Source organism: Dermacentor variabilis, unplaced genomic scaffold (genome assembly GCF_050947875.1).
Source record: "Dermacentor variabilis isolate Ectoservices unplaced genomic scaffold, ASM5094787v1 scaffold_12, whole genome shotgun sequence".
Lineage (NCBI taxonomy): Eukaryota > Metazoa > Arthropoda > Arachnida > Ixodida > Ixodidae > Dermacentor > Dermacentor variabilis.
Window position 1 is genome coordinate 10,216,406 of NW_027460280.1, and position 27,068 is coordinate 10,243,473.

Sequence of the window (27,068 nt, forward strand, 5' to 3'; positions counted from 1 at the left end):
TCCTTGACAAAGCAGGCAGACAGTCCAAATTGATTGGTGACATTTTGTATTATCGCCACTGGAGCAAGAGCAAGCAAGAGGACACTCATGCAATATCTCGCTCTTGGTGCTCATGCCACTCAAGAAGGTAACACATTGATCAATGAGCCGCACTCCAAAAGAAGCAGTTACGATTTTGGTGGCCGAAATTGCGACATATGCAAATAAATACACTAGGACATCAAAGACGGTTATGTGGATCCTATTAAGAGCTGCAGAAAGTGCGTCTCATCCCTCACGGAACTTAGAAGGAGAGGTTGTGTGCAGAACAGAGAGACCTTTACAGCTGTGTGCACGCAGGCACAGAGCTCAGTGGCCTGATAGAGAACTACAAAATGCTTGTTCGCTTGGTATGACAGCACAGGACTTTTGAGAGGCCCTTCCTCGTAACTGGCCCTCGGATCAGTGCCGTGCTGCTGAGTGACAATGCTGTGCTGGTGACCCCTATTAGCATTTGTTGCAGAGTTTAAGGGAGCTGACTTGTAGAAATGGACTGGCTTGAGCCTGTGGGCTGCATTTGCTTAGTGTAGTCATTGGTATTACATGTCTGTATTACACATTTGTTTGGTGGTAATGTGCAAAGGTGGTTTCTGCCTTATACATATTTGTCTAGCTTTGTCCTGTTGCATTGCATCTGTGCTCGGGTGCATCTTTTTTATATTGGCTACTTTTTAGTGTTGCAGTAAACAGAATGGTGCCCAGGTTGTTAGCCAAGCAGTAAAAAATTGGCTGCTACACACAGGCCCTCATGCAAGTGGACAGCAGGGCCACCTCACAGCTGATGCTACAGCACCTTGCCCACCGTGTGGATGACATTGTGCACCATCTGGAGGTCAGCATTGGATGTTCTCACATATTTCCTTATGGTTAGGACTTCAGGCCTGCTTCATTGGAGATGTTTTGGCCAGTGCGCAACACAATGTATATTTACCCTGAACAGATCATTAGGAGTTATTTAGACAAATTTCGAGTAATTTGTGCCCAGATTGCGTCAAGTACTCATTATCATAATTTATTTTTCCTTGTGAATATTTTTTTAGAAATGCGTTCACAGTGCCCAACTGAAATCGGTTTTTGGTTTAAATGGCTTCAATTTAATTCCACTTCAATTCTGGTTTGGGGAAATGAGAAAACAAAGTATTGTGCCTATATTTACAAAGCAGCTCAGTGCAATGTCTCACTTTTCGCACTTCTTCATCGCCAGAGGTGAATGGTTTTCAAAGTCTGCTGGCTTTAACCTGCATTGCCTCGCTTTATTTCAGATTTGTCTCTCAAAAGGCATAAGGTTTCTAGCAAAAGGTTGGGCTTTGAATGCTGGCTGACTTCAGTTGTTCAATTTCAACTTCCCCTATAATCAATAATTATTAATTTACAGTCAAGTGCCTTTATAACGAAGTGCTTGGGAAATACTTGATTGTACAGGTCACTTGGTTGTAAAGATTGCATTGTGCCGCTCTACAGCAGGCTAAGCACATTCAACAAGAGAAAACATTTATTCAAAATGAATTCAAGAGACACTTGGTAAAACAAGTCGCAGATGTTAATGTGCATACTTTGTAAGATAGAATGTGTGACTGCAGCCAACCTTATTGCACCAAGGTTGGTAGCATGCTATGTGGGTGGCAGCAGTGCAAGGTAAAGCTGCACATATCGCTTTCCTTGCCATCAAAATTCTTAATTACTTTGCACAACACTGTTGACGTTTGTGCCTTGCACCATAGATGGGGTCCTGAACCACCCCTCAAGCTTGGTGAAAAAACAGTGCCCGTACACTGCAGTGCACATCTCGGCCGAATTTTGTAGTCGTGCGTGGCATGTGGAGGTCAAACGGAGCACAAAGTCACTTTTTCTCATGCACTCACTTTTCAAGCAAGGCCATCTCCCCAACCGTTTCAAAGCTGCTGGCGGCTTGCATATGTTGTCATATACTGCCAGTATCAGCCAGTATCAGCCAGTATCAGTGCTACTGATACTGGCTGATAGGCGACATCAATTAAGAAGGGTGTTTGGATCAGTGTGCTTCTTCTGACTGTTGCTGTGTATACTTATTGGTGTAGTTTAATAAACAGGCTGAAGTAAGAAAATCATAATTTCAAATTTCATTAAGAATTACGTACTTCTGGAAGAAGCTGACTATCATCTGCTCATGCTCTGCCACGACTGCCCGCGTCACAACTGCTGCGTGAAAAGGCAAAAGGACTGCAAACTTAAGTAGACGAATGTGCTGTGAAGAAAATTTGTAGTGCTGCCCTGTGGGTCACTATGTTACATCACAATGAATAGGGACTGCAAAAGGAGTGTACGATCCCGTCAGGGTGTTTATTCGAGTTCGCTTAGCACTGAATCATTCTGGAGCCATCACTAGTTTGGCTGTCTTGTTAGCATAGGCACTTGCATAAGGTCTACAACACATCGTCATGCTGACGTGAAGGTGGTTTGTTGTCACGTTGGCTAGCTTGTTATCCGCCACTCATATTCTGCGTGTTAACATATGTACTATCGCTGGCCATGTTTAATACGTTTCCTTGGTATGCACACTATCAGGCCAGTTCAAGCCAAACACCCCCCCCCCCCTTTTTCTTTTTTCCCCCTCTTCTTTTTTTTTTTTTTTTTTTTGGGCGTGATTTAACACTGGGGCGCTCTGCTTTGAGTTGTACACAGCCACACTGCTATTAGTTCCTAATGTAAATGCAGCACACAACTTATTTTACGAAGCTGATGAACTAAATCGAGTAGTCAACTGTATTTGCTTGTAACAAAAACATATCATTACATTGCTGTGCAACAATCTGGTCCACTAGCATTTCCGCTTACTGAAAAGTTATCATGAACTGAAACTTAGAGGCATCAAAAATGTATTTTAATACGGTAGTTAATGATCTGAGTATAAAGGAATTTTTGACATTATTTTGACAGTTGCTAAAAGTATCTAAACAATGTTGCTTGGCAGTGTTTAACATATCACGTTATGTGTATACTGTACATGAGCTGCCAACACATGTTCTGGTCGTATACCAAGCCGAAACCACGTACACACTAGCATGCCCATCTTCATGGACGGCTTGCACATCGCCCGTACCAGTCAGTACACCTGCTGAATCAGCTGTGGAGAAGCTTGTAATTTGATTTGCCACGTAACCTTCATCATGTAATGCCCAGCCTCGATGCGCCTGACGAACGGTCGAAGTGTTCAAGGACAGATACCACCGAACGCCGTCGTTTGTTACGGAGAACTTCAAGAAGTACCGTGGTGCGCAAATGCGAGGGGCATGTTGTCTTCTTCAATCGTTACTCATGCACTGATTGAAAGCAATTCAATAAAGCACTGAAATGACGCAGAAAGCAGGTTGTATCGATACACGGAGCACAGACTGCATGCTAGCCTAGGCCTTATTTTCCAACCAAACGGCGTGGCGCAAGGTTCTTCATTTTCCCTGCAGGTGGCGCTCACAATTTTGGAATCGGTCAATTGCTGGTGCTCGCACATATTCCAGAGAGTACAACACTATTCACATTGTGCGTACTATCTGATTACACAAGGTTCAGAGAGAACATACACAACAGTAGATTCAACTGTAAAATTAGAGTAAGTTCCAAATCATGCAGCCGCGTCTTGCACTGAGCAATAACTTTAAGCTGTTAATGGGTGGAATACGGTGAAGCTCGAAGTGGCAACTTGGTAGCTGGGCAGTCAACGGTGATGAGCAAGCGCTCCACAATGCGGTGCCTATACGATGCTTTAAATGCACATATTATGCCCAAATCAAGTAGCTGTACTTTCGACGTGATATTGGGCTCCAGGAAAAGTAGAGTAACTGCCGTCAGAAAAGTTTGCACATGGTGCACTGAGCAGTTGTCAAGCACGAGCAGCACGCCTGCCTTGCCTCTGCATGTCGTGGTCAAACTCACCCAGCCACTTTGTGAATAAATCATGCGTCATCCATGACTTAGTATTGTGCCTGTAACACACAGGTACATAGCTCCGAAAGCAGCGCAGCTTCATTGATTCTCTAATTACAAAGGTCACGTGCCGGTCGCTGCATCCATATTAGTGCACAGAAGTACTGTAACATGCACTTTACTGTGCTTGCCGCTAGTGCATGTGTCGCCTTTCATGGCATGCGTCTTGTCTGGCAGCATCTGATAAAATAACACAGTTTCGTCTGTGTTATACATGTCCTGTCCCACGTAGCTTACAATAATGGCTCGGTTTCTTACAAGCCAAGTGGAAACGTCTTGGTCACTTACCGAAGCCACCAAAGCCGACAATCAATTTAAAAAACAATCCTATGCCGCACTTTGAATCGATGTAGCCGGCCATTGCCTAGGCAGAAGTCAGTAAAATCTAGCAGGAACGCAGTTTTTGGCTTTGCCCAGCATCATTGATCCACTTATTGGAATGTTGTGAGCCCGTGCATCGAAGAACCACAGCAAATCCTCTATGTCCTCATAGTGGCCTTTTGCAGGCACTTTCTATTCGTCGAATCGGCGTCACAGCTGATGATCTTTTGCTTGTTCTTTAAAATCATCGAGATGGTTGATTTCGACGTGTACTGCTTCACCAACTCGCAGTTTTTAGCACCTTGAGACAGTTCTGTAAAAATTGCTCGCTTCATTGCTATGTCCAGCGTTTTTCATTTCATGATCACTGAAGACATGGCATTCCTGTCCGCCATCCGGAATACAACTCGGGAAGTGAGAAAGTATGGGGACTAGTGTGGAGAGGCCTGCTTCGCAGTAACAGCCAGAAAGCGAAACTTCTGAACTTTAGCCGGCTCCGTAGCACGCCTCTGGAGACAGTGAGGGAGTTGCAAAAAAGAGTGAGGAGAGGGGAGCGGAGTTGCAAGGACGGGCGGGAGGGCGATGGAAGCCACATGCTGACACTTGGGGGCAGCGCGAGACGGCAGGGAGAGAGTAGTGAGGCATGAAACACATAGTTCGCCTGCGAGCAGGCTTGGAAAAACAGACCCCGCATGCAAAGGGGTTGGAGGTCATCGTTACTTCGCATCGCAACGCCGGGTTTACGCTGTCTGTTCACTGTAACCGATTGGCAGGGCTCAAAGACATTCGTTATACGTGCAATTTTATGCCTTTTAAATAGCATATATTTTGACGGTCACATAGGCCTCGTTCGTTTTAAGCAAAAGTTTGTCTTAAGTGGAGCGGTTTTATCTGGGCTCGACTGTACAGCCTTGGTGGCACCACCAGTAAACCTAACCAGGGGACACCCTGTAAAAGCTTCCAACAATGAAATTCAGGCCAACTGATGATAATGAGAGGATTCTGCAGTATTACAGACAAACAGACATTGTAAAGCTGATGTGCTTGCAAGGACCAAAGAATGTGGCCATCTTGCTTAAGTTGAGCCTGTTTTTTAATGTGTAGGCATTCTAGGGCTACTTCCCTTGAAAATCTGTATGTCTGTCCCTCCGTCCATCTGTCTGTAATGCGTGACATGATGCACTCCATAGGTATACGTGGGGTCCTATGGTGGTAATATATTGTATATTGTGAGCAGGTTTAGCGCACCTCATCATTTTCATCTGTATATAATCATCGTCATCCCATATCTTCTTCTTCTTGGTGGGTGCTATCTTTGGCCTCACCTTATAAAAGTGTTCAGTCTGGTTCTGTCCATTTAAGCGGTGTAGGTTCTCTTCGATCCCATGCCATACCAGCTTCCCGTTCTCTCTGGAGCTGTGCTCAGGCCACCGGTTGCACCTGCCTACAAGCAAAATATTGGGACTCCAGCAACTCTGCTTCTACTAACCCTACAGCTCCAGCAGCCCCAAGTGCTCCAGTTTGGATTGTCAATAGGCGTCAGCATGATCCCCAGGTCGTCACAGGACTCTGTGGTGATGACAGTGAGGACTGGATCAACAACTACTATGAAGTCAGTGACTGTATAAGTGGGACGACCATCAAAAGTTAGTAAACTTCGCATCCTACCTCACCCCCATCACCAAAGCATAGTTCCTCAACTATGAACAGGAAATCGCTGCTTGGGCCGCATTTACCCAGAAGGTACGACAGATCTTCAGCACTACTTCTGCCCGATATGATGCCACCAAAAAGAAGCTCGCTGACCGCTTCCAACACGAAGGACATCTTGGCGCTTTGATGACACACCAGTAGTGACATGACGGAAGCAGAGCGCATTCAATACATTTTGAAGGGAATCAACCCCATATCATTTAATGCCTTGGTGGTGCAAATACCACTTTGGTTACTGACATCACCATGACATGCCAGCGGCTTGACGAGCTTCACTCCCTTCAGGTGCCATGTCTCTATGACATTGCGCATCTTCCCGGTGAGGCTGATCTATCTGATCTACGGGCTTGATACACACTGTCATAGGTAAGGAGCTTCACAGTCAAGATGCAATGTTCTCCTGTTTTGCTTCTCACCAGTACACACCTTCTGGACTCTGTCAGATCATCAGCAACAAAGTAGTGTCACTGTCTTATACGCCACATGCACTCTGTCCACCAACCCCGTCACATCCTCACATACGCTGACGTCACCTCGTAGCCACCTGTGGTAGCGCCATCTTAACGCCTGTCCCTGCCTTCAAACAAGCTGCTACAATGCGACTAGAGCCATCCATTGCCGGTATCAAGCTGATGTACCCTGAGACCCAGCCTTGCCAACTGCTCCTGCTTGTACCCACCTAGCTTCGATGGCAACCCATGCATCGTGTCTTTTACTCCTTGGTGTCAATCCTGACCCACTTGCTATTACTGCAGCATCCGGGGGCATATTTCTTACTTCTGCCATCAGCTGGAGCAAATGCTGAGATTACGCAACGTTTGAATGTGAGCTTGTCTGTCGACTGGACGTTTACCAACCGCATGTGTACTTGGCTCCCGCCTGTCGCTCTCCATCCCCTGTGAGCTCTGTGGATACATCCTGCCATTCCTGTTCATGCCGCCGCTTTTCTCCTTCACCTACCATCACTTCATGCTGCCATGCTGCGTCTTGACCCCAACTCGAAAAACTAGAATCCAAGAAAAGACTGCATTCGCTACACCTGATGGCCTGTCAAAATTTAATGTAATGCCTTTTGATCTCTGCAACGCTTCTGCCACATTCGATTGAACGACCCGCCGTTGGGGCTTAGCGGCTGTGGTATTGCGCTGCTAAGCACGAGATCGCGGGATCGAATCCCAGCCACAGCGGTCGCATTTTGATGGGGGTGAAATGCAAAAATGCCCGTGTTCCATGCATTGGGGGCACGTTAAAGATCCCCTGGTGGTCAAAGTGAATCCAGAGTCCCCCACTACAGCGTGCCTCATAATCAAATCGTGGGTTTGGCACGTAAAATCCCAGAATTCAAGTTAATTCGAACGAACAATAGACACGGTGCTGCGTGTCCTGGACGACATTGTCATCTGTTTCTCTAGTTTTTTCCAGCATTTTTAACTCTCGGATGAAGTCCTGATATGCTTTACTCACGCCGGCCTCCAACTAAATTGAAAGAAATGCCGCCTTTCCAGCAAGAACATTAAAGTACTCGGTCACATCATCAGCAAGGAAGGTATTCAACCAGACCCAGATAAAACTGCTGCTGTTCTCAAGTTTCCTCAACTGTGCAACCAGAAAGAGCTTCGCAGTTTTATTGGCCTAGCGTCATACTTCCGGCAATTCATACGCAACAAGGGAGCGAAGCTTTTCAAGCTGCAGGCATGTAGTGGTGATGTCAGTAACGGAAGTGGGATTTTGAACCATCAAGGTGTTCAATGCTACGTGGCTGATTCCCTTCAAAATGTGTCGAATGCATTCTGTTTCTGTCATGTTGCTATTGGCGTGTCTGCAAAGCGCCAAGACATCTTCAATGTACGAGGTATACGACTTGCCTTCGGGTTGGTAGCAGTCGGCGCGCTTCTTTTTGGCAGCATGAGATCGGCCAGCAGTAGTGCCGAAGATCTGTCGGATCTTCTGTGTAAATGTGGCCCAATCGGCGATTTCCTGTTCATGGTTGAGGAACCATGTTTTTGCGACATGGGTGAGGAAGAATGTGACGTTTACTCACTTTTGATATTTGTCCCACTTGTTATAATCACTGACTCTGTTGTAATTGTCAATCAAGTCCTCAGTATCGTCACCATGGAGCTCTGTGAACACCTAGGGATCACGCTGACTGGTGACAGTCCAAACTGCTGCACTTGGGGCTGCTGAAGCCATAGGATTAGTAAAAGCTGAGCCATTCAAGTCCGGCTGCACCTGGAAGCCTGAGCGCAACTCCTGGGAGAGCAGGCAGCCGGGATGAAATCAGACCAAATGCTTTTGTTAGATGAGGCCACAGATAGCACCTGCCAAGAAGAAGATCTGAGATGGTGATTATCTGTAGATGAAAATGACGACATGCATTAAAAGCGCTCCCAATATATGTACCGCTTGTCAGAATCGGAATCAGTTGGTTTTTTTTTAATCAAAAATGGGGATAGTTACGTGATATGTAGATACAGAAGAAGGTCCTCTAGTTAGAAACTGAAATGAGACCTCCTGTGCATGATGACAAGAATTATACAAACGGTGGTAACATTTAACATTTATGATAATAAAAGCTCTTAGGAGACTAGGCACAAAGGAACAGGAAAATAGCAGTTGAATGCATTAAGCAATAACACGGCTGTGGATAAGTCAATAATAAGGAAAACTACAAAGGGATATTTTTCAAAAATGAAGCAAAAGGAAATATAAAAACTACTGAAAAAGGACAGTCGGTGGAAGCTTAAATAAAAAAAGGGGGGCCTAAAGGGCCCCTCACCAGGCCCCATAGCAAATTTTGGTTATATGTGGGAAGTTGTTACGTGTCCTCTAAGGAGCGTTAAGCCATAAAAATTTTTCAAATCGGCTCATTAATAGCCGAGATATAAATATTTCAGTGCCGCGAACCCATGATTTCAGGAGGCAAGCTCTGCTGCCAAGTGAGACACTCTCCCCGCTCACCCTGTCTAGCCTCCACAAGCGAAATTCCTTCCCTGTGTTCTCCCATACCAGACCTAGTGGGGAGCAGTGGAGCTAGATCTGGAGCTCACCTTCAGCCCTAGCCGGACGCAGAGTGGAACTCCCACAACCTTGAGGATCGCGTGATGCATACGTCATGAACCCCGTCTTCAATTTTCTTTTCTCCTCACTTTCTAGTGGCGCGGCGCACTTCCGCTGACAGTGTCTCCCGTGAGCTGTTGTGATTGTCTCATTTTGCGCAGTGCACGATTCTGCATGCTCTGCACGAGGACACCTGACCAGCAGTACAAGTCAGTGCTACACAAATACTGAGGCAGACACAAGCGGATCACAGAGAATGATCCTGTCGTTTGAACATGGTAGAAAATAACATAGTTTCAGTGTCTGCACAGGCGACTGCACGACATAGGAACAAGCAGACGAAACGGAAGTACATCTCTCTTGCTGTGGTGTGAACTAAAACAAAAACATGCAGACATTCGGTTTGTGTGTTTTGTTATTTCTCTAAGCTTTAATTCATCTATTCAAGCAGCATATTACACAAATAACAGATGTTGCCTTGAATAATTCTCCAAGTCACGTGTCACCACGAGCGACATCACAGTGCAAACACGTGTACGTAGGCGCACTAGCACATGTACATCATCCTCCAGCTTGCAGTGCTGAGGCCACAAGGAGAAGGGAAAACGACATTTGATTTGAAGTTTCAGATCTTTCTGCTGTGCGTAGCGATGTAATACTTTGTAGATACGATTGTTATTGCGCAATGTATGCTCTGCGCTTGTCAACTCAAAATGGCCAGACCTGGTGAGGGGCCCTTTAAGTTCTGTATGAAATCTGTGAGCTTTCAGAAATTTTAAAGAGATGGTGATATGTTCCAGAGAGATAAAGCTAAAAAATGTAATGACTGCTTGCCATAGTTGGTGCGAACGCTGGGTGAAATAAACTTTATATTGTCTGCAAATCTAGTGTTGTTTGTATTTATAAGAGATGTCTTTGGTATGATGGTTACTATTATTATTTAATGCCCAAAAAATAAAAACGGTGAGGTTATATTGCCACATGGTGCGGCACAGCAAGGGGACTGAAGAAGAGAAAAACGAGGTTCGTCTCGGCATCGCGCGTCGCAGCTTACGTTTCGTAAAGTGCAAACGCCTGTATCTTCATTCAGTCCCCTTGCTGTGTAACAAGATCAATCACACTTGGAATATTATGTGCATGTAATAACTGATCAGCACTAATGATACGAGATAAAAATGTTAGGCAAATACCTCGATTTTGAATGACTTGAAATGATGTTAGGTTTACAAGTGTTTCCCCATGACTCAGTGCTCAATATGAGGATGAACAAAAGCATATTAAAGCAATATGATAGTAGAAAATGACAAATGCGGTCGTGTTTCAATTAGAACACGTATTCCATGTGAAATTTTTTTTACGCCAGCTGTGTGACGGTGAAATTCAAGGTGATGATCAAACTCCACACTTAATTGGAGCAATGATCAACTGTTGTGATGAGGTAATTGTTGATGGAAATGGATTGAAGGTGCTCAGGCAATTGCTGATGCGAGGTGAAGACAACAAAATTGGTATTAATATATTTAATCTGCAGCTTATTATGCTCACACCACATGGAGATTTTCACAAGATATTCATTTAGCTTACTTGTTTGCGTTGTTACACAATTGTTAGAAATAAATATGGTAGTGTCGTCAGTGCACAGAATGCACCTCGACAAGGAGAGGCAACTAGGCAGGTCAGTAATATAAATTAGGACCAGTAGGAGACAATATGGACTCCTGCCGTACATCTATGTTAGTAGTGGCTTCTTTAGAGTAGAATCCAGAAATGTTGATTTGTTTTCTATTCTTGTAAGTAACTATGGATTAGAAGTAGTGACAGACCGGGTATTTCAATGGCTTCAAGTTTAGCAAAAAGAATTGTGTGGTTAATAGTGTCGAAGGCCTTAGATATGTCAATGAATATGGATCCTGCAAATTTACCATCATCAATTGCATTTTTAAGGTAATTTGTAATAGCTATATGTGCTAGATTAGTTAAGAAGCCAGAACGAAAGCCAACTTGATAGGGTTAAAGAATACTAAATTTATTTAAATATGTTATTAGATGTCTTTCAATAAGTTGTTCAGTAACCTTATTTTTTTTAAATTCGCCAACAATTACAATACTCCCTAATGCGAAATTTGAGCGCAGCTCTATACGTGTTTTCATTTCACGTGTTAATATTTTGTATCATGACTATATAGATTTATATTGGGAAGCAAATGCTGGGAGCAGTTCACTTTGTTTTTATACAGACGACAAGCACTACTCTGGTGCCATATTGTAGCCATCGTCGCCGCACAGCCCGTCTTGCATGGCACTATGCTTTTCTTCACATGCTTTCGTTCCATCAACGACTAGTGCGGGGCCTTCGTCGCGGGGAAATAGTGCCACCAGTGCCGGAGACGACAGCACCCAAGGGAGCGTCACATCAAACCTTACTTGTAGCCGCTTGCCACCGCCCCTTGCAGGAGCAGTGGTCCCCATGACACATGCTGATACCGTAGACTGGACTCAGCAGCTGACTCCGCGACAAGCGAACCCCTCACCTCACGTCACCCTGCCCCCACCCCTTCTCGGCAGTACAGATGAGATTGCCCTCGTGGCTGAAGTTGCTGTGGCCGCCAGCAACTCTGCACATGCGCAGGCCGTTTAATCTGCTCCTCCTCTGCTTTCCACCTGATGCTTTCACTGTACCCTCCTCTTCCACTTCTCATGCGCTCTCCTTTTATTTCACACTGCGCTCCGTGTTCGCTTTCATCTTTCACTGTGCTCGTTCACTTGGTTATGACGAGGTACGACGCAAAGGTACACCGTGGCACGCCCACGCTCAACGCAGGAATTGCCACCTAAGAGCTGCGCTCTAAAATGGAAAAACGCAAATGGGTTTACAATTCTGCATGAGCGTGCAATCACCTTTTTTGAAAACAAGAATGACTCGACTGCACTTAAGTTCTCGTGGGAACACACCGGTTTTAAATATGATAATGATATCAGAGAAAACGTTAGCCATATGTTGTGCAATCATTTTAATATGGTAACCATTAATATTTTCGAGGCCAGCGCTAGTGGCTTTAAGGGTCCTAATTATTGCAATTACTTCATCAGGTGTAGTTGGAAAAAGTAAAAGTAAATGAGGTAGGCGGCTAATAGATGTGTTACTGCATGAAGCGGAATCAGAAAAGGGGGCCCTGAACCACTTTTTATCTATTTGGAGCAAGGCATTTGAAGTGAAATAGGCTATTTCATAAATACCTTGCCGCAAGAAGTACTTCAGTGTGTTCAGCAGAAACGGAGTTATTGGCAATCAAGCACGGTCTCTGCAGTGCTTCCACCCCTCCTTCAATGCCTTGGACTGCAAAGGCTAAGGTGGAGTGAGGCGTGCCCACAATGCTCCACCTTCTAAATGTCACTGTGGCACGCAGTTTAAGTTTGGTTTTGGATGTTAATGCTGAAACCACTTCCAGTTTTGGTGCCTACAACGCACCAAATGTAAGCCAAATGCGGTTGTCCTCAGCGAGCCAGAGTGCACTTAGCTAGTGGACTCGTCGCTGCACGCTGTGGCGGCCGCGGTATCTACGCTGCGTAGGAGACCACAGCTACATGCAACTGTAGTGCATATGCACAGCGTTTGTTTTGTGCATGACAGGGCTTGAGTATGTGGTCGGGCTAATATGCTGATCTGGCCATGTTACATAGTGTGGACCGGCTTTGTCCTTCACCAGCTTGACCGACGGATAGTAGAAGCACCCAAATTGTGCATTTTGAAGCGCTATCAATAAGTCTGCCAAAGCATCTAACAAGGAGAGGCCAGGAGTGAACGCACACTGGCAAGCATGCGTGTGGTGTGGCTTTAAGTTTTGTGTGGTTCGAGGCTAATTGAGCTTTCAAAGCTATTCGAAATTAGCAAAACCCGACGGCTACGACACCGTTAAGCAGAGTGGCCAAAGTTTAATGTCTACGCGAGTAACTGTGGGGGGGGGGCAAGCGTGAGCACACGATAGGCAGCTTCTTCCTGAAGTACGTAATTATTATTGTAATTTGAAAGCACATTTTCGCTTACTCCAGCCTGTTTGTTGAACTTTGCCAATAAATATACACAGTAACAGCAGGAAGAAGCGCGCTGATCCAAACACCCTTGTTGATTGATGTAGGTAATGGCCAATAGCAGCTGTGCATAGGAATCTGCTATATTATGAAATAAAGCGTTTAGAAAAGAGTGAGGAGCAGGCTTCTGTTGAAGGGACAGTGTTTTAGAGAAAGGTGACTTCGCACTCCGCTTGTGAGCTCCACCTGTCGTACACGACCGCAAAACTTGGCTGGGATGTTCACAGCAGCATATACTACTTGCAGACTATGTTTTCTCACCAAATCCAAGGAGTTGTTCAGGACCCTTCAATGAAGAAAGCGTCACAAACGGCATCGGCAATATCAAGTGGATTACGGTTATACCCTCTTATTGTGAATGATTCTCGATATGATATTCAGGGTATTACAGTTTAAAAAGGTGTTAACTATTTCCCATTTCTTCCTAGTCTTATTACTACATTGTACAATTTTTAGTTTGTTATAATTCTGCTTCGCACTTCTCAGCTGAGCAGAAAGTGAGAAAATAGTTTGTAACGGGCAAGCAATTTAGTATGGAAAGGTCGTTTGTTTTTTGTACATATTTTCACAAGACCGCATTGCATACAGAAGCTTATCTGTAATCCATGGGTATTGTAGCGATGCAACCTTATTTCTGGAATTTAATCTGTGAAAGGGAGTTGAAATATGACGAAAGTGCTGTTAGAAAGTGTGAAAAATCTTTTCGAGGATCATAAGATGATTCAATTGACGACCAGTCAGTTTTATTTAGGCTAGCAAGGAACATTTCTTTGTCAAGTATAATTCTATAGCATGATGGAGTGTAAAGCGTGACTGAAAGAGGATGTAGAAAGAAACAGATACACAGAGACAGAGCTTCACTTTCAACTATAAATTTTATTTTCACACGCATCGATATATATATATATATATATATATATATATATATACCATATGAGCAGAAACAAACTTGACAGAAAAAAAAACAACATTCAGTGGTGCATATCGGTGAACCATACATGTATTCAAGGCATAGTGAACACATATACTGCAGTGGTTACTAAGATAAACCGAGGAATTGTATGTCCTTTTCAGATAGCGACACTGATAGCTTGCTCACGCACCTTTCCTGTAATTTCCCAATTTCGTAGGCTTCCACAATCTCCCTTGTCATCCTGCTTTGAGCCCTATACAGAATGGAAGTACTTTCAAACATGGGTTTGCAGTGAAGGCCCCTCGCCTTCGCTCAGGGGTCCGCGAGACGCGACCAGCACGACAAAGGACCAAAGGCGCAAGGAACAAAAACCGCTTTAATTTACGATAGAATGTAGCACTCAAACAATTACCGCAGCCTCGCGGCCAATAGCAGAAAAGAACAAGGCAAAGCAGCAAGCAGCAAAGAAGCAAAGCAGCAAAACAGCGAGGCAACAAAATATACAAGCCAAAGAGAGCGACGAAAGAACAGCCGTTACAAACCATCAACCAACACAATATTTCGGTCGTTAACAGAATGCATGAAGCGCAGAAAGCAAGCAAGCACCGAACCAGGCGCGCAGACACAGTTTCAAAAGCGAACAACAAGAGCGCTCTTTCCGCGGACACAAAACGCCTTTTCCCCTGCTCTGCAGCACGCTCGGAAAGAAACCTAGACGGGCCACGCCCCACCAGCGCCTCCCCAGGCTCGCGCCCCGGAAAAAAGCCCCCAGTGCAGTCTCCGCTGCCTTCTTATCGGGCAGCCACCTTCTCGGCAGTCCCCGCGCGAGTTCTTACGATACCGCGATCGATGCGCATGCTCCATGCGACGAGTGCCGTTGTGGCGCGCGTTTCAAAGGCTTCCTCAGTGCGCGCTGCAGAGAGGGCCAAGGGCCCGACACTCCCCCCCGTACAAGACCAGACACCCGCCTGGGTGTCCAACAGCACTATGTAAGGACACTATGTAACAACACTATGTAACAACACTATGTAACAACACTATATAACAACACTATGTCCAACCGCACCATGCATCGTCCTAGTCGAGTACATCACGGCTTTTGCGAAGCAAAATGTTTGGGGCAGTTGGCACACGATGGGCTGGAATGTTGTCTAGCGTCGTTCGGAGCTCCACGTGACGGCTCCAATTGGCATGCGCTTAAGGGGTGCGCTCTTTCGGAGACAATGCACTTTTCGCCCAACTGACGCTAGCGCACATCGGTCGCCTCGGTGAGAGGCCGACGACCTAGGTGATGTTTCGATGGGCCGCCGTTACAGCCAGGCTGGTCACGCCCGTTGGAGTGGTAGCGTGGTATTCTGCGTAAGGCGAGGATATCCAAGGACAGCATATGTAAAAACGTCACGATTAACAGATAACGGATGTAGGGCACAGCCGCGTTAACTGCTGAACTCGTATAATGACTGAAGCACGGTTAGCTGTCGGATGGGCGCTCGTAATATGCTTTGAGGTCGTGCAAGCTTACGGGCCCTATTACTCTGCTGCCGCGTTTTTCCCGCAGTAGGTACACCAAACTAGAAATACATTTCGCGATCACGTAAGGGCCATCCCATCTAGGCGCGAGGGAAGCAGCAAACCCTTTTGCAGCATCGCTGAGTGGGTGCGTGCGGCGGAGCACTTCGTCGCCGACCGCGAACTCCAGAGGCCGCCTGCCTTTGTTGTATTGGTTCCCATGTTCCAGGCGGGCAAGGTCCAAGTTTTCCCTGGCCTCCTTCAGAGTGTGGGCCAGGCGGCTGGAAAGATTTTGTGTGAACGTGGAGTAATTGCGAGTTTGTAATTCAGAGCCGTTGGTGAATGCATGCTCAATAGGAAAACGAAGCTCGCGACCGAGAAGAATAGCTGCTGGCGTAAACCCTGTCGACCGGTTTACTGTGGTCCTTGTGGCGAAAGCCATCTCCTGGATACGAACGTCCCAGTCCTTGTGCCGCTCGCTGAAAGCCACCAGCATTGTCTTAAGGTTTCTGTTCACACGCTCCGTGATGTTGGCTTGAGGGTGGTAGGGTGTTGTCCTTTTGTGCTGCACGCCAAGAGCTTTGCAAGTGTCAACGATTATCCTGCCTGTGAAATATGTGGCATTGTCCGTGATAAACTGCGCTGGGAAACCGAAACGGGTGAATGCTTCCAACAGCCTATCCCAGATTATCTTAGAATCCAGCTTGCGTAGCGGGTACAGCTCTACCCATTTGGAGAAATGGTCAGTGACCACTAACAAGTATCGATTCCCTTTAGCTGACCTGGGGTATGGGCCCATAACATCACATGCCACAATTTCCCATGGGTATCGGCTCTCAACTGGTTGCATGAAGCCTGGTGGCTTCCCTCCCCTCAGTTTCACGGTCTGGCAAGTAGGACATGTGCGAACGTATCTGAAGACATGCTTTCTCATGTGCGGCCATGTCGCGACGCGACACAACTTCTCAAAGGTTTTCTTGCCGTCGCTATGACCGGCGAGGTGGGTGTCATGAAAGTACTCTAGAAAAGGCTTGCGCAGCTTCCTAGGCACAATGACACGGAATGGGGACTCACCGCAATCCGTATCGGCAGCAGGTATATACCGCAAGAGCAGGCCGTCGTCTGCTTGCATGTAGCAGTCGTAGTTGCCGCTACCGGCAGGGTTGGCGCCGTCCAGTGCCTTGCGTATCAAGTTGCACTGGTCGTCGCTTAGCTGGGCGTCGAGTAGCTGCTGGCGGGAGATCAGTGTTTCCCAGGCGTCCACAGGCACTGCCACAGCCAGGACTTCGGGTGCCGGCTCGCCATCCCCGGAGAGTGGTGCTCGGGACAGGGCGTCCGCTACCTTGTTGAAGGTGCCTTTCCTGTATTCTACTCTGTAATTATACTTCTGAAGAGAGAGGGCCCAACGGGCTAAACGGCCGGCTGGGTTTTGTAGCTTTGACAGCCACGTCAGCGCCTGGTGGTCAGTCTGAATAGTAAAGTCAGCCCCATCCAGATACATGTCAAATTTCTTGAGTGCTAATACAATTGCTAGGCACTCTTTCTCTGTTACGGTATAGTTCCGCTCTGCTCCTGTGAGAGTGTGACTTGCAAAATCCAGAGGGTGAAGCTTCCCTTGGTGCTTCTGAAGCAAGACTGCGCCGATGCCATACTCACTTGCATCGGTCTGCACGGTGAATGGAAGGTTGAGGTCGGGAAGCAGCAGACGTGCGGTATCGGCGATAGCCGATGACAGAGCTCGAAAATATCCCTGCTCCACGTCATTCCAGTACCAACTGGCACCTTTCCGTAGGAGCTGGTGGGGAGGTCTTGCCAGGTCAGCGCAGTTGGGGATAAAGTGGCGGTAGAAGCCCACCATGCCCAAATACCGCTGCAGGCTCTTTACGTCTGTTGGTGGTGGAAGCAGCAGTATGGCCCGGAGTTTCTCCTCGTCAGGTCGGAATGTGCCTTGCTCGACGATGAAACCTAGGAGGTTGATTCTGGGCGAAACCAGTTGAACCTTTCGGGGGTTAATGGTGATGCCTGCGGCCTGCATTCGCTGTAAAACGGTGGTTAGGTGAACGAGATGCTCCTCCAGGGTATTCGAGAACACTACCACGTCATCCATGTAAGCCATCGCATAATTGAATTTGGCGTCTTGAAGCACAATATCTATTACACGCTGAAAGGTTGCAGGTGAATTGCACAAACCGAAAGGCAATCGGACAAATTCGAACAATCCCCGATGGCAAGTGAATGCAGTCTTTGCAATATCGCAGGGGGCGATCGGAATTTGCAGGAAGCCCCTGCTGCAGTCTGAAGTAGTAAAGAACTTTGCGGACCCAAGTGAATACATCACTGAATCGATTGATGGGAAGGGGTACGAGTCTCGAACTGTGACAATGTTCAACCGACGGTAGTCGACACACAACCGCGCCGTGCCATCTTTCTTAGGTGCTAGTACAACTGGGAATGCCCAAGGGCTCTTAGACGGTCTTACTGCACCGGTAGCGATCATTTCGTCTAGCGCACTATCAAGAAGTGCTCGCTTGTGGATGCTCAGGGGCCGCGGGTTGAAACGAATTGGGCGGGCGCATCCGGTGTCTATCCTATGAGTCAGCACATTAACGCTGCCAGGAGCTTCCGTGAACATTTCGGCAAATGGTTTAAGCGCCGTCTCGATTTTGGTCTTCTCCGCCGGAGATCCTGTGAAAGACTTCAGAACAGTGAGAATACCACTACCAGTCTCGGAGACCGCAGAGATATTGGCGGTAAACAGATTTGACTGTGGTTCTCTTGGCTTACTCATGAACTTGAGTGAATGTGCATGCATGCCGTACTGGTAGGTGCCTTTAGAGAGATCGAGAACGATTCCTGCTTTGGCTATGAAGTTACGGCCCAAAATCACAGGAAAAGAAAGTCCTGGAAGGTGTAGGAAGCGTTGCTGGAATTTTTTGTCATTCATGGTAACCATTAACCGGGCTGCTGACGTAGCGGACACAACGTGAGCGGATGCTATGTGAAGGGTCGTGTTTACACTTCGTAACTGTAGATGTTTCGTCTCGCAGGCGCTTTTCACACGATCGCCGAAAACGGAAACAGCAGAGCCGGTGTCTAAAATAGCAGGTACTTCTATTCCGGCCATTCTGACCGCTACCAATGGTGTTTTCTCAAGGTGGTCATCAAGAAGATTGAACGTGGACGGCAAAGACCTCACCATTTGTCCGAGATCCTGGGCCTTCGATCTGGGGGGGTGACACCTTTCCGGTACAGCTACTACCGTTGATGCCGGTGGTGATTCGAGTGTGAGGAGCTGTTTCTTTCCCCCTCTCCGCTGCCGAGGTTGTCCGCGGCTCAGCGCCGTGACAGCAGGATGGTGAGACGACCAAAACACCCGGCTTTTCGTAGTCTTGGAAACGCCTGCCCCCGCTCGGTGGTTGACAGCCGCTGCAAGATGCTTCGATGTTGCGAGTAACACCGCGTGAGGGTCGGCTGCTGCCGGAGAGGTTGTTCCGGAGCCTGCATGTTCCGAGGGGGCGTCGGGGCGCGGTAGGTCGTTGGCCGGCGACTGGGAGCTGCTCACCACCGCCGGCCCTCGTCGTTTCCCTTCTGGCGGGAGCCAGGAGGGCTCGGGCACTGGCTCTTGTAGTGGCCTCGTCCTCCACACTGGAAGCAGACTGGAATGCTCCTGCGTGTATGTGCTGCGCCCGATTGGGCGGCAGCCGCTACAGGCCTGCTGCGGCCCCGAGTGTCTCGCAACGTTGTGGCAGGTTTCGGGACCGGAGGCCGGAAAGGTACCTGGGTGGCAAAGGTGCGGTGAATGAATGGATCCAGCGCCCTTGGAGGCGGTATCATATCCCCCGGGCTTGCAAATGGAGAACCGCGCCACGCGCAAGACGGCTCGAGGGAGGCTTGAGGCGGGGGTGGAGGCTGGTAAGCTAGCTCTGCCAACATCGCCACCTGAATATCGGATGCCGCTTTAGCGAGATCGTCAAGCGAAGAGAAGGTGCGGCCCTTTAGATAAGCCTGGAAGCGTGGGTGAGATTGCCGGATTGCCCGGGTGACTCTTTCTGTTTCGGGTGCTGAAGGGTCTGCGCGCTCGTAAAGCTCCTGAAAGGACCGTATGTATTCTTGGAGGCTTTCCTCCTCCGCCTGACTACGGGCGTTTTTCATGCGGACAACGTAGTCGGGGGGGGGAGGAATTCTGCTCGCAGTAGCTGCTCAAAGTGCGCCCAACTTTGGAATGACTGGCGACGACGCCAGCGGGCGGCGGACCCAGTCAGGGCGACGGGCAAAACGCGCTGAAGAAGAACGTCATCGGTAATAGCTTCCGCATCGCGGTAATCTTGCATTTCCTGAAGGAAGTCTGTCACCGATTTCTTATCTGTGTGGCCTTCATATGTAGGCACAGAGAGCTGCAAACGGAAACTGGCTGCTGGAGTTATGTTTGTCTGATGCTCGAGCAGCGCGGTCAGCTGGGAAATAATGCTGGACATATCTTGTGCTGGTGCGCCCTGGTCCTTTTTATCAGGCATCGTACTAGTGGTTTCGCGAGTACGATTTTCAACCGCGCCCTTCTTGACTTTACCCGAACGTAGGTGCATTAAAATGCCGGCGGTGCATCTTTGGTGTTGAAATTGGACGGGCAAAGCGGTCCGACGGAATGGTCAAGCGGTTCTGCGGAGGCAGGATGGCGCCGAATAGCGGGGCGCAAGGAGAGCGAGAGGTAGTATAAAAACGTTCAGTGAGCTTACGCGGGTCAGAGGGGTTGGGTACAGATGCGTGAGCTGTGGGACCCGATGTCGGAGCGAAACAAGTAGGCCTAGGGGGGTTTGCCAGCTGCCTCGAGATGGGGGCGGTTCCCTTGTTCCCGTGCTCGTGGTCCCTGCGGTGCGGAAGCGTGCTCCGGAACAAACAAAAACAACGAGAAAGAAGAAAACCACGTTGGGCGCCAGATGAAGGCCCCTCGCGTTCGCTCAGGGCTCCGCGAGACGCGACCAGCACGACAAAGGACCAAAGGCGCAAGGAACAAAAACCGCTTTAATTTACGATAGAATGTAGCACTCAAACAATTGCCGCAGCCTCGCGGCCATTAGCAGAAAAGAACAAGGCAAAGCAGCAAGCAGCAAAGAAGCAAAGCAGCAAAACAGCGAGGCAACAAAATATACAAGCCAAAGAGAGCGACGAAAGAACGGCCGTTACAAACCATCAACCAACACAATATTTCGGTCGATAACAGAATGCATAAAGCGCAGAAAGCAAGCAAGCACCGAACCAGGCGCGCAGACACAGTTCCAAAAGCGAACAACAAGAGCACTCTTTCCGCGGACACGAAACGCCTTTTCCCCTGCTCTGCAGCACGCTCGGAAAGAAACCTAGACGGGCCACGCCCCACCAGCGCCTCCCCAGGCCCGCACCCCGGAAAAAAGCCCCCAGTGCAGTCTCCGTTGCCTTCTTATCAGGCAGCCACCTTCCCGGCAGTCCCCGCGCGAGTTCTTACAATACCGCGATCGATGCGCATTCTCCATGCGACGAGTGCCGTTGTGGCACGCGTTTCAAAGGTTTCCCCCGTGCGCGCTGCAGAGAGGGCCAAGGGCCCGACAGCAGGAACAATCTCGGCAATGAATACCCAAACGACCCGAGATTACCCTACTGACGGTATAGCACTGCTCTTTTAATCTCCCATTAATGCATCTGCCGGTTTAACCAACATACATTCTTCCACACGAAAGTGGAATGGCATAGACAACATTATGAGTGCAGGTTACAAATTGTTTGCCATGTTGAGTAGAACATGCATGCCTTTTGTTATTTTCTTTATTAACCTGTTTGCATAGCTTCTGTAGACACTCAGTAGCAGAAAAAACCACGTCCACCCCCCATTTCGCTGCTATTCTTCAGAGAGTATGTGAAATGCAATGAATGTGTGTTACCACAGCAACTTTCTTTGCGTTTTTGCTTTCTTGTGCATTTTTGCTGAGAAAAACAGTTCAAGGTCCCCCCTTGTGCTTTTTTCTATAGACCGGGATAAGCCATCTAGTTTGAAGCTTTTGCATAGCTTCTTTGCTTCATTTTGTACATTCTTAAGTATTATGTCATTGTGGACCCTGAAAGTTGATGAAATGGCTTCACGAGCCTTTGAATTATACATCGTTCTGTTCATCACCATGAAAACGCCCTCCTTATCCGCAGGGATAAGTGTGAGCGCATTGTCTTTCATGAACTTAACAGTCTTGTTCAAGGAGAACCTTTTGCTAAAGGGATGGGACCGCATTAGCACATCCACTCCCTCTGATACACACCTTTCTGACTCGGCTTCAGGTACTCGCTTTGACATTTGTTGTACCATTGCCAATAGATCAGGAGCAGAGTTCTTTGGCTGAGTCGCGAACTTTGGGCCGCAACCTGGCAGAAACTTGTAGCCACATTTTTACAAAAGCACTTAAAGCTCTTGCCAATCGACGACCCATTTTTGGTAACTAAGTCTGAACAAGTAGTGGTATTCTTTAAAGACTGGCAAGAAAGGAACCTTGTCGCTTTTTCTATAGACTTAAAAGACCTGTACTATTTTCTCCCACAGAATGATGTGATGAAATGTGTAACTGACTGCATTGACAAGTTTGGAGCGGTTTGGTTTCAAAACGTTTCTGGTTTGACTTGCGATGGATTTTAGAACTTCTTCATTTTTATGTTAACTCGACATACGTGACTTGGGAGGGAAATGTTAAACAAAAAGATGGCATATGCATTGGGTCAGGTATTGCTCCCTGCATAAGTGACTTATATCTAGCTAACCGTGATCAGGTTCTTGATGAACGCCTGAAAAATAACACCGATGTCATGAAAGTGTTCAGATTTGTTGACGATTTTCTAATCATTTTGAATAATGAATCAGACAATTTTGACTCACTGGTTTCAAAATCTGTAACCTCGTTTACTGAAGTGTCCCCTTTATCGTTGACACATGAAGTCCCCATAGACAATTTCGTAAGGTTTTTAGACTTGAGATTGTAGTTTTTCCCACAAAAGGCCTGCTGGAGTTATCAGCCGAGAGGCAATAAGCCAGTCCTACCATTTCATTCCGCTCATTCAAAAATCGTAAAACGTGTAGTCATAACATCGTGTTCCAATAATTCTCTGACGAAGTCGTGTGAACACAAAGTGAAAGCCAGCTTCAGAGATCAGGCCAAGTGCCTGGCAAATTCTGGTTACCCGATGCGTGTGCTCACCTCTGTTGCGGAGGGCTTAAGCAGGAAGTGTAAAAACACATTGAATGGAATCAGTGCCACTACAAGAGCAAAGGAAGTTGCTGTGGTACCATACATTCATTGCATTTCATAAAATCTCAGAAGAATAGCAGCGAAATCGGGGGTGGATGTGGTTTTCTCTGCCCCTGAGTGTCTACAGAAGCTATGCAAGCAGGTTAATACAGAGAATAACAAAAGGCATGCATGTTCTACTCAACATTGCAAACAATGTGTAACCTGCACTCATAATGTTGTCTGTGCCATTCCACTTTTGTTCGGAAGAACGTATGTTGGTCAAACCGGCAGATGCATCAATAAGAGATTAAAAGAGCATCGCTCTAACATCACTAGGGTAATCTCGGGTCATTTGGGTATTCATTGTCGAGATTGTTCCTGCAAACCCATGTTTGAAAGTACTTCCATTCTGTAGAGGGCTCAAAGCAGGATAACAAGGGAGATTGTGGAAGCCTACGAAATTGCAAAATTACAGGAAAGGTGCATGAGCAAGCCATCAGTGTCACTATCTTTAAAGGACATATGATTCCTCAGTTTATCTTTGTAACCATTGCAGTATATGTTTTCACCATGTCTTGCATACATGTACGGTTCATCGATATGCACCACTGAATGTTTTTTTTTTTTTCCTGTCACATTTGTTTCCATTCGTACGGTATATATATATATCGATGCGTGTGAAAATAAAATCTATAGTTGAAAGTGAAGCACTGTCTCTATGTATCTGTTTCTTTCTACATCCTCGTTCAGTTGCACTTATACACTCTATCATGGATTCTAACCAACTAGCCCGCCAACGTGTTTTAACCAGGTCTGTAGTATGAAGTGTTTCTTAACCCTGTAATGACGACACATATAAATACCTAGAAAAATGTAAATTTCCTACCTAAATATGCAAAACACATCAAGAATAAGCATAACCAACAAAAGGAAAACATATTTTTTGCAATTTTTTCAGCAATAGGGGGAAAACCTCAGGCAGGAAACTGGAAGTGGGCTTCACTCCTGTGGAGGTGCGCGACTCTCACGCATCCCCTGATATGTTGTTTTCCCGCATAGCTGCTGTCTCCTGCAATCCGGCTTCGCCGCGTGGCCTGTGTGATGCTGTGATGCCCGCGGCAGTCGGTGTCTGGTTGAAGCGCAGTACAAGAGAGGGTGCGAGTGTTGCGCTGCTAACGGCGGGGTTACTTGGATGCTGAAAGGAGAAGGCTCTTCCTCTTTGGCTCGAGGTCGGAAAACAGCGTGGACGTTTCGCACGTGCGCCGATCCATGCTTCTGCAAGACCGTCTCGCGAAGGCTTTTGTTTGAACGCGCCACCGTTCGCGTGACGGTATGGGTGAACGACCAGGCGTTGGGATCCAGCATGAGGCGAACATATTCGCTCGCTATCTGGTCGCGGTGAGTCGAACTTCCGCGATTTGTCACGCACCCATCGGAATGTTTTGGGGATAGCAACTCGGCTAGCAGGCATTGATCTATGAAAGGTGCAATAGATGCCCTTGTGATAGTTTGCACTACTGTGTTGTCGTTACTTTGACCCAAGAGGATAGGTGAGAATCCCACACTCCAAGCCACCTAAAGCTTTGTTTTCAATTTGTGCAGACAGGTCTCATCATATGTGAACCATAGGTGTATACACATAATTTGCTTTACATCACATGTGTGACATCACTGCAGCTGGATGTGTTGCATTGGCCTGTTTCCTTTGACCTTGCTTTCACAAGACAGTGAATCGCATGCCAAGCTTCTTCTTCCTCGTCCAGTGTTCCTGCTCTAATCCAACAAATGACACTGGCTGCCTCTCATTCAGTGTTGGCCAAAGACATTTAGCCAGAAACTTTGTGCTCAATACTGAAACATGGCAAGAAAAACATTATTTTTTGGTATGTTGCCTGTAAGTAACACTTGTCAAGAAAGGGTTAAGGTTGAGTGATTGTGAAAGCGTAGAATGATAGGGTAGTGATCGGTAATGTTGGTGTTAACAATGCCTGCATCCGGTGGGTCAGTAATTCGTGATCACTTAATGCGCCATCGCCATTGTAAGACAAGCGCGTAGGGAGAGTAATTAAACATTGATACCCAAAACTATGAAAGGTGCCTGAATAATTACAAGAAATAGGTGAAGTGGTATCTGAAAGGTTAATGTTGATGTCGCCCATGATTATTGCGCTGCAATTAATGTACAATATTTTTTACATTGCTTGATCAAGGACACAACAGAAGTCAATAACCAAAGGAGGAGGGGAGCGATAAATGCAGCCAAACTAAGTTCTTTTTGTATATACAGAAGATGGGTGAACCAAATTTAAGAAATACTGATTCACAGTAACTAATAGTTAACTCCAAGTCATGCTGGTGTTTGTATGGAATGTTAAACGAAATATATATAGATCTACCACTCATGTCTCTGTGAGAATACTCAGAAATGTATGAGTTAGAATAGGTCCTTGTCCTCAAGTTTCAGATGCACATATTATTGAAAAGGCATTGTTAGTTGCTGAGAAAAGGCTCTGATAGTCAGCGAAATGCTTGTGGTGACTTCTAGCATTGAAGCGAATTATTGAATGGTAGATGCACCATATGAACTTACTCGGTGCAGATGTTGACAGGTAACAAGCCATGGTGGACAGTAATGATAACGAAGCATTGGAATAGAGGCTTCTCAGCAATGCAGCAAACACGGCTCTCATTTGTGTTTCTAGCCTCCATTTGACAATCATCAGCCCACAAGTGGTTCTAGTTGTTAGATTTTTTTAAAACCACTGCTTTGGAAAAGAGTGCCATATTTTGTAGTGTCATGAGGTCATTAACAAATATAGGGAAGCTGTTGTCATATTTGCCAGTGTCACTCGGGCAGAGCCTTGCGTTTCGTGCCTTGCTGATGAAATCATTCTTTTTTGTTTGAGAACAGAATCTTACATTTAAGTTCTTCTTGCCCGTATCTTTAGTAGACTCGATGAACAACATCGAGATCAGAGGAAGTCATGCGACATCCAATTTTCTTGCCAACTCTCTCCAAAACAGCAACAGAGTCCTTGCCCTGAGTACAGGGGATACCCTGATCTCAATCTTGTTAATGCGAGAGTACTGCTCTAGCTCGGAGACCTTGCGGGAAAGGGAACAGTTTTCAGTTTTAACGGTTTTTGTTTTCTGCCACAAGTAAGGCCTTTTCACTCTGCAGCTTTTCAACCAGATAATTCAGGAATTTTAAACTGGACTCAAGGCTATCCACATGCTTTAGCTCCAGCACATAATCCCTAGAGGTCTTCATTTTTACGACAATATTGTCAACAATGCAATCAGTATTATGATGAGATTCATTGAGAAGCCTTGACTCCAGTTCAACAATTCTCTTAGCGAGCTCAGCACAAGTGAGCTGATTTAACAGCACTTTACAAAAGCACCAAACTCTCATTGCAAGGATACAAGTAGTTTAAAGAACAGTTTGTGGCAGTAGCGACAGTAACAGGATAACAAAGAAAATGACAGATACTGTCGTAACCAACCCGAATGAGCAGAAAGGAATGCATGAGCCGATGTACAAGCACTACTGCTGCTGCTGCGAAGAATGGTTGATGGTAGGTGAAGGCAGCCTTGAAGTAGTGATGCCAGGACAAGCCAGCACCACTTGGTGGTCTTCTGAATATCTCGCTTGACAAGATATCCCGCTTGATGACACGTGTAGTTGATCCAGCAGTAGCAGCAAATTCTGTACAATCAGACCGGGATGTGTGAGCTGGGCATGCATGCACTACTACCACTGCTGCCAAGAATGGCAAACATGCAAATGCCACATAGCTTGACAGAACCAAGGTAATGTTGTTTGCCATCGCTTGGAGATACTCAGATTATTTTTTGCATTCTGCATAATTACATTAATCAACTTCTCAAATATTATAATTAGACTGAAACTGTCAATGAGAAAATTGCAGGGCAACATGAAAAACTCCCAATCCAGCTTTCTGTTGGTCAAGGCATCCTACATAAAAGTATTTTTCCAAGAATGAATGAAGTCCATTAATACAGGAATTGCCACATGACTGGCCCCTCATGCACGCAAAGTGCCGTGAGTGGCCATAACTGCATACAACGGCGCTCAAATCTCAAAAACACTCGCCACTCGCTGATGCACGACTCTTTCACGTCGTATCTATGGCGAGTAGCTCAGTTCCCCCATTCTTCTGTGATACTGACAAATTATTCACACAGCGGACGTTATCTTG

At 46.6% G+C, this 27,068-nt stretch overlaps 1 protein-coding gene across 11 annotated transcripts in view; it reads left to right on the forward strand.

Moving 5' to 3' along the window:
- Positions 1-27,068, forward strand: part of Vps8 (vacuolar protein sorting 8) — a 947,651-nt gene that overhangs the window by 713,945 nt on the left and 206,638 nt on the right. For 10 of the 11 annotated variants that reach the window (XR_012825005.1, XM_075677146.1, XM_075677136.1 and 7 more), the window contains one exon: positions 782-871. The exons of the other annotated variant lie outside the window; for it this stretch is intronic. Coding sequence is in view for 9 of the 10 variants with exons in the window: in XM_075677146.1 (XP_075533261.1) it covers positions 782-871 (90 nt within the window). In the remaining variant the exon portion in view is untranslated. The remainder of the gene's footprint in view (positions 1-781; positions 872-27,068) is intronic. 11 annotated transcript variants of the gene reach the window in all.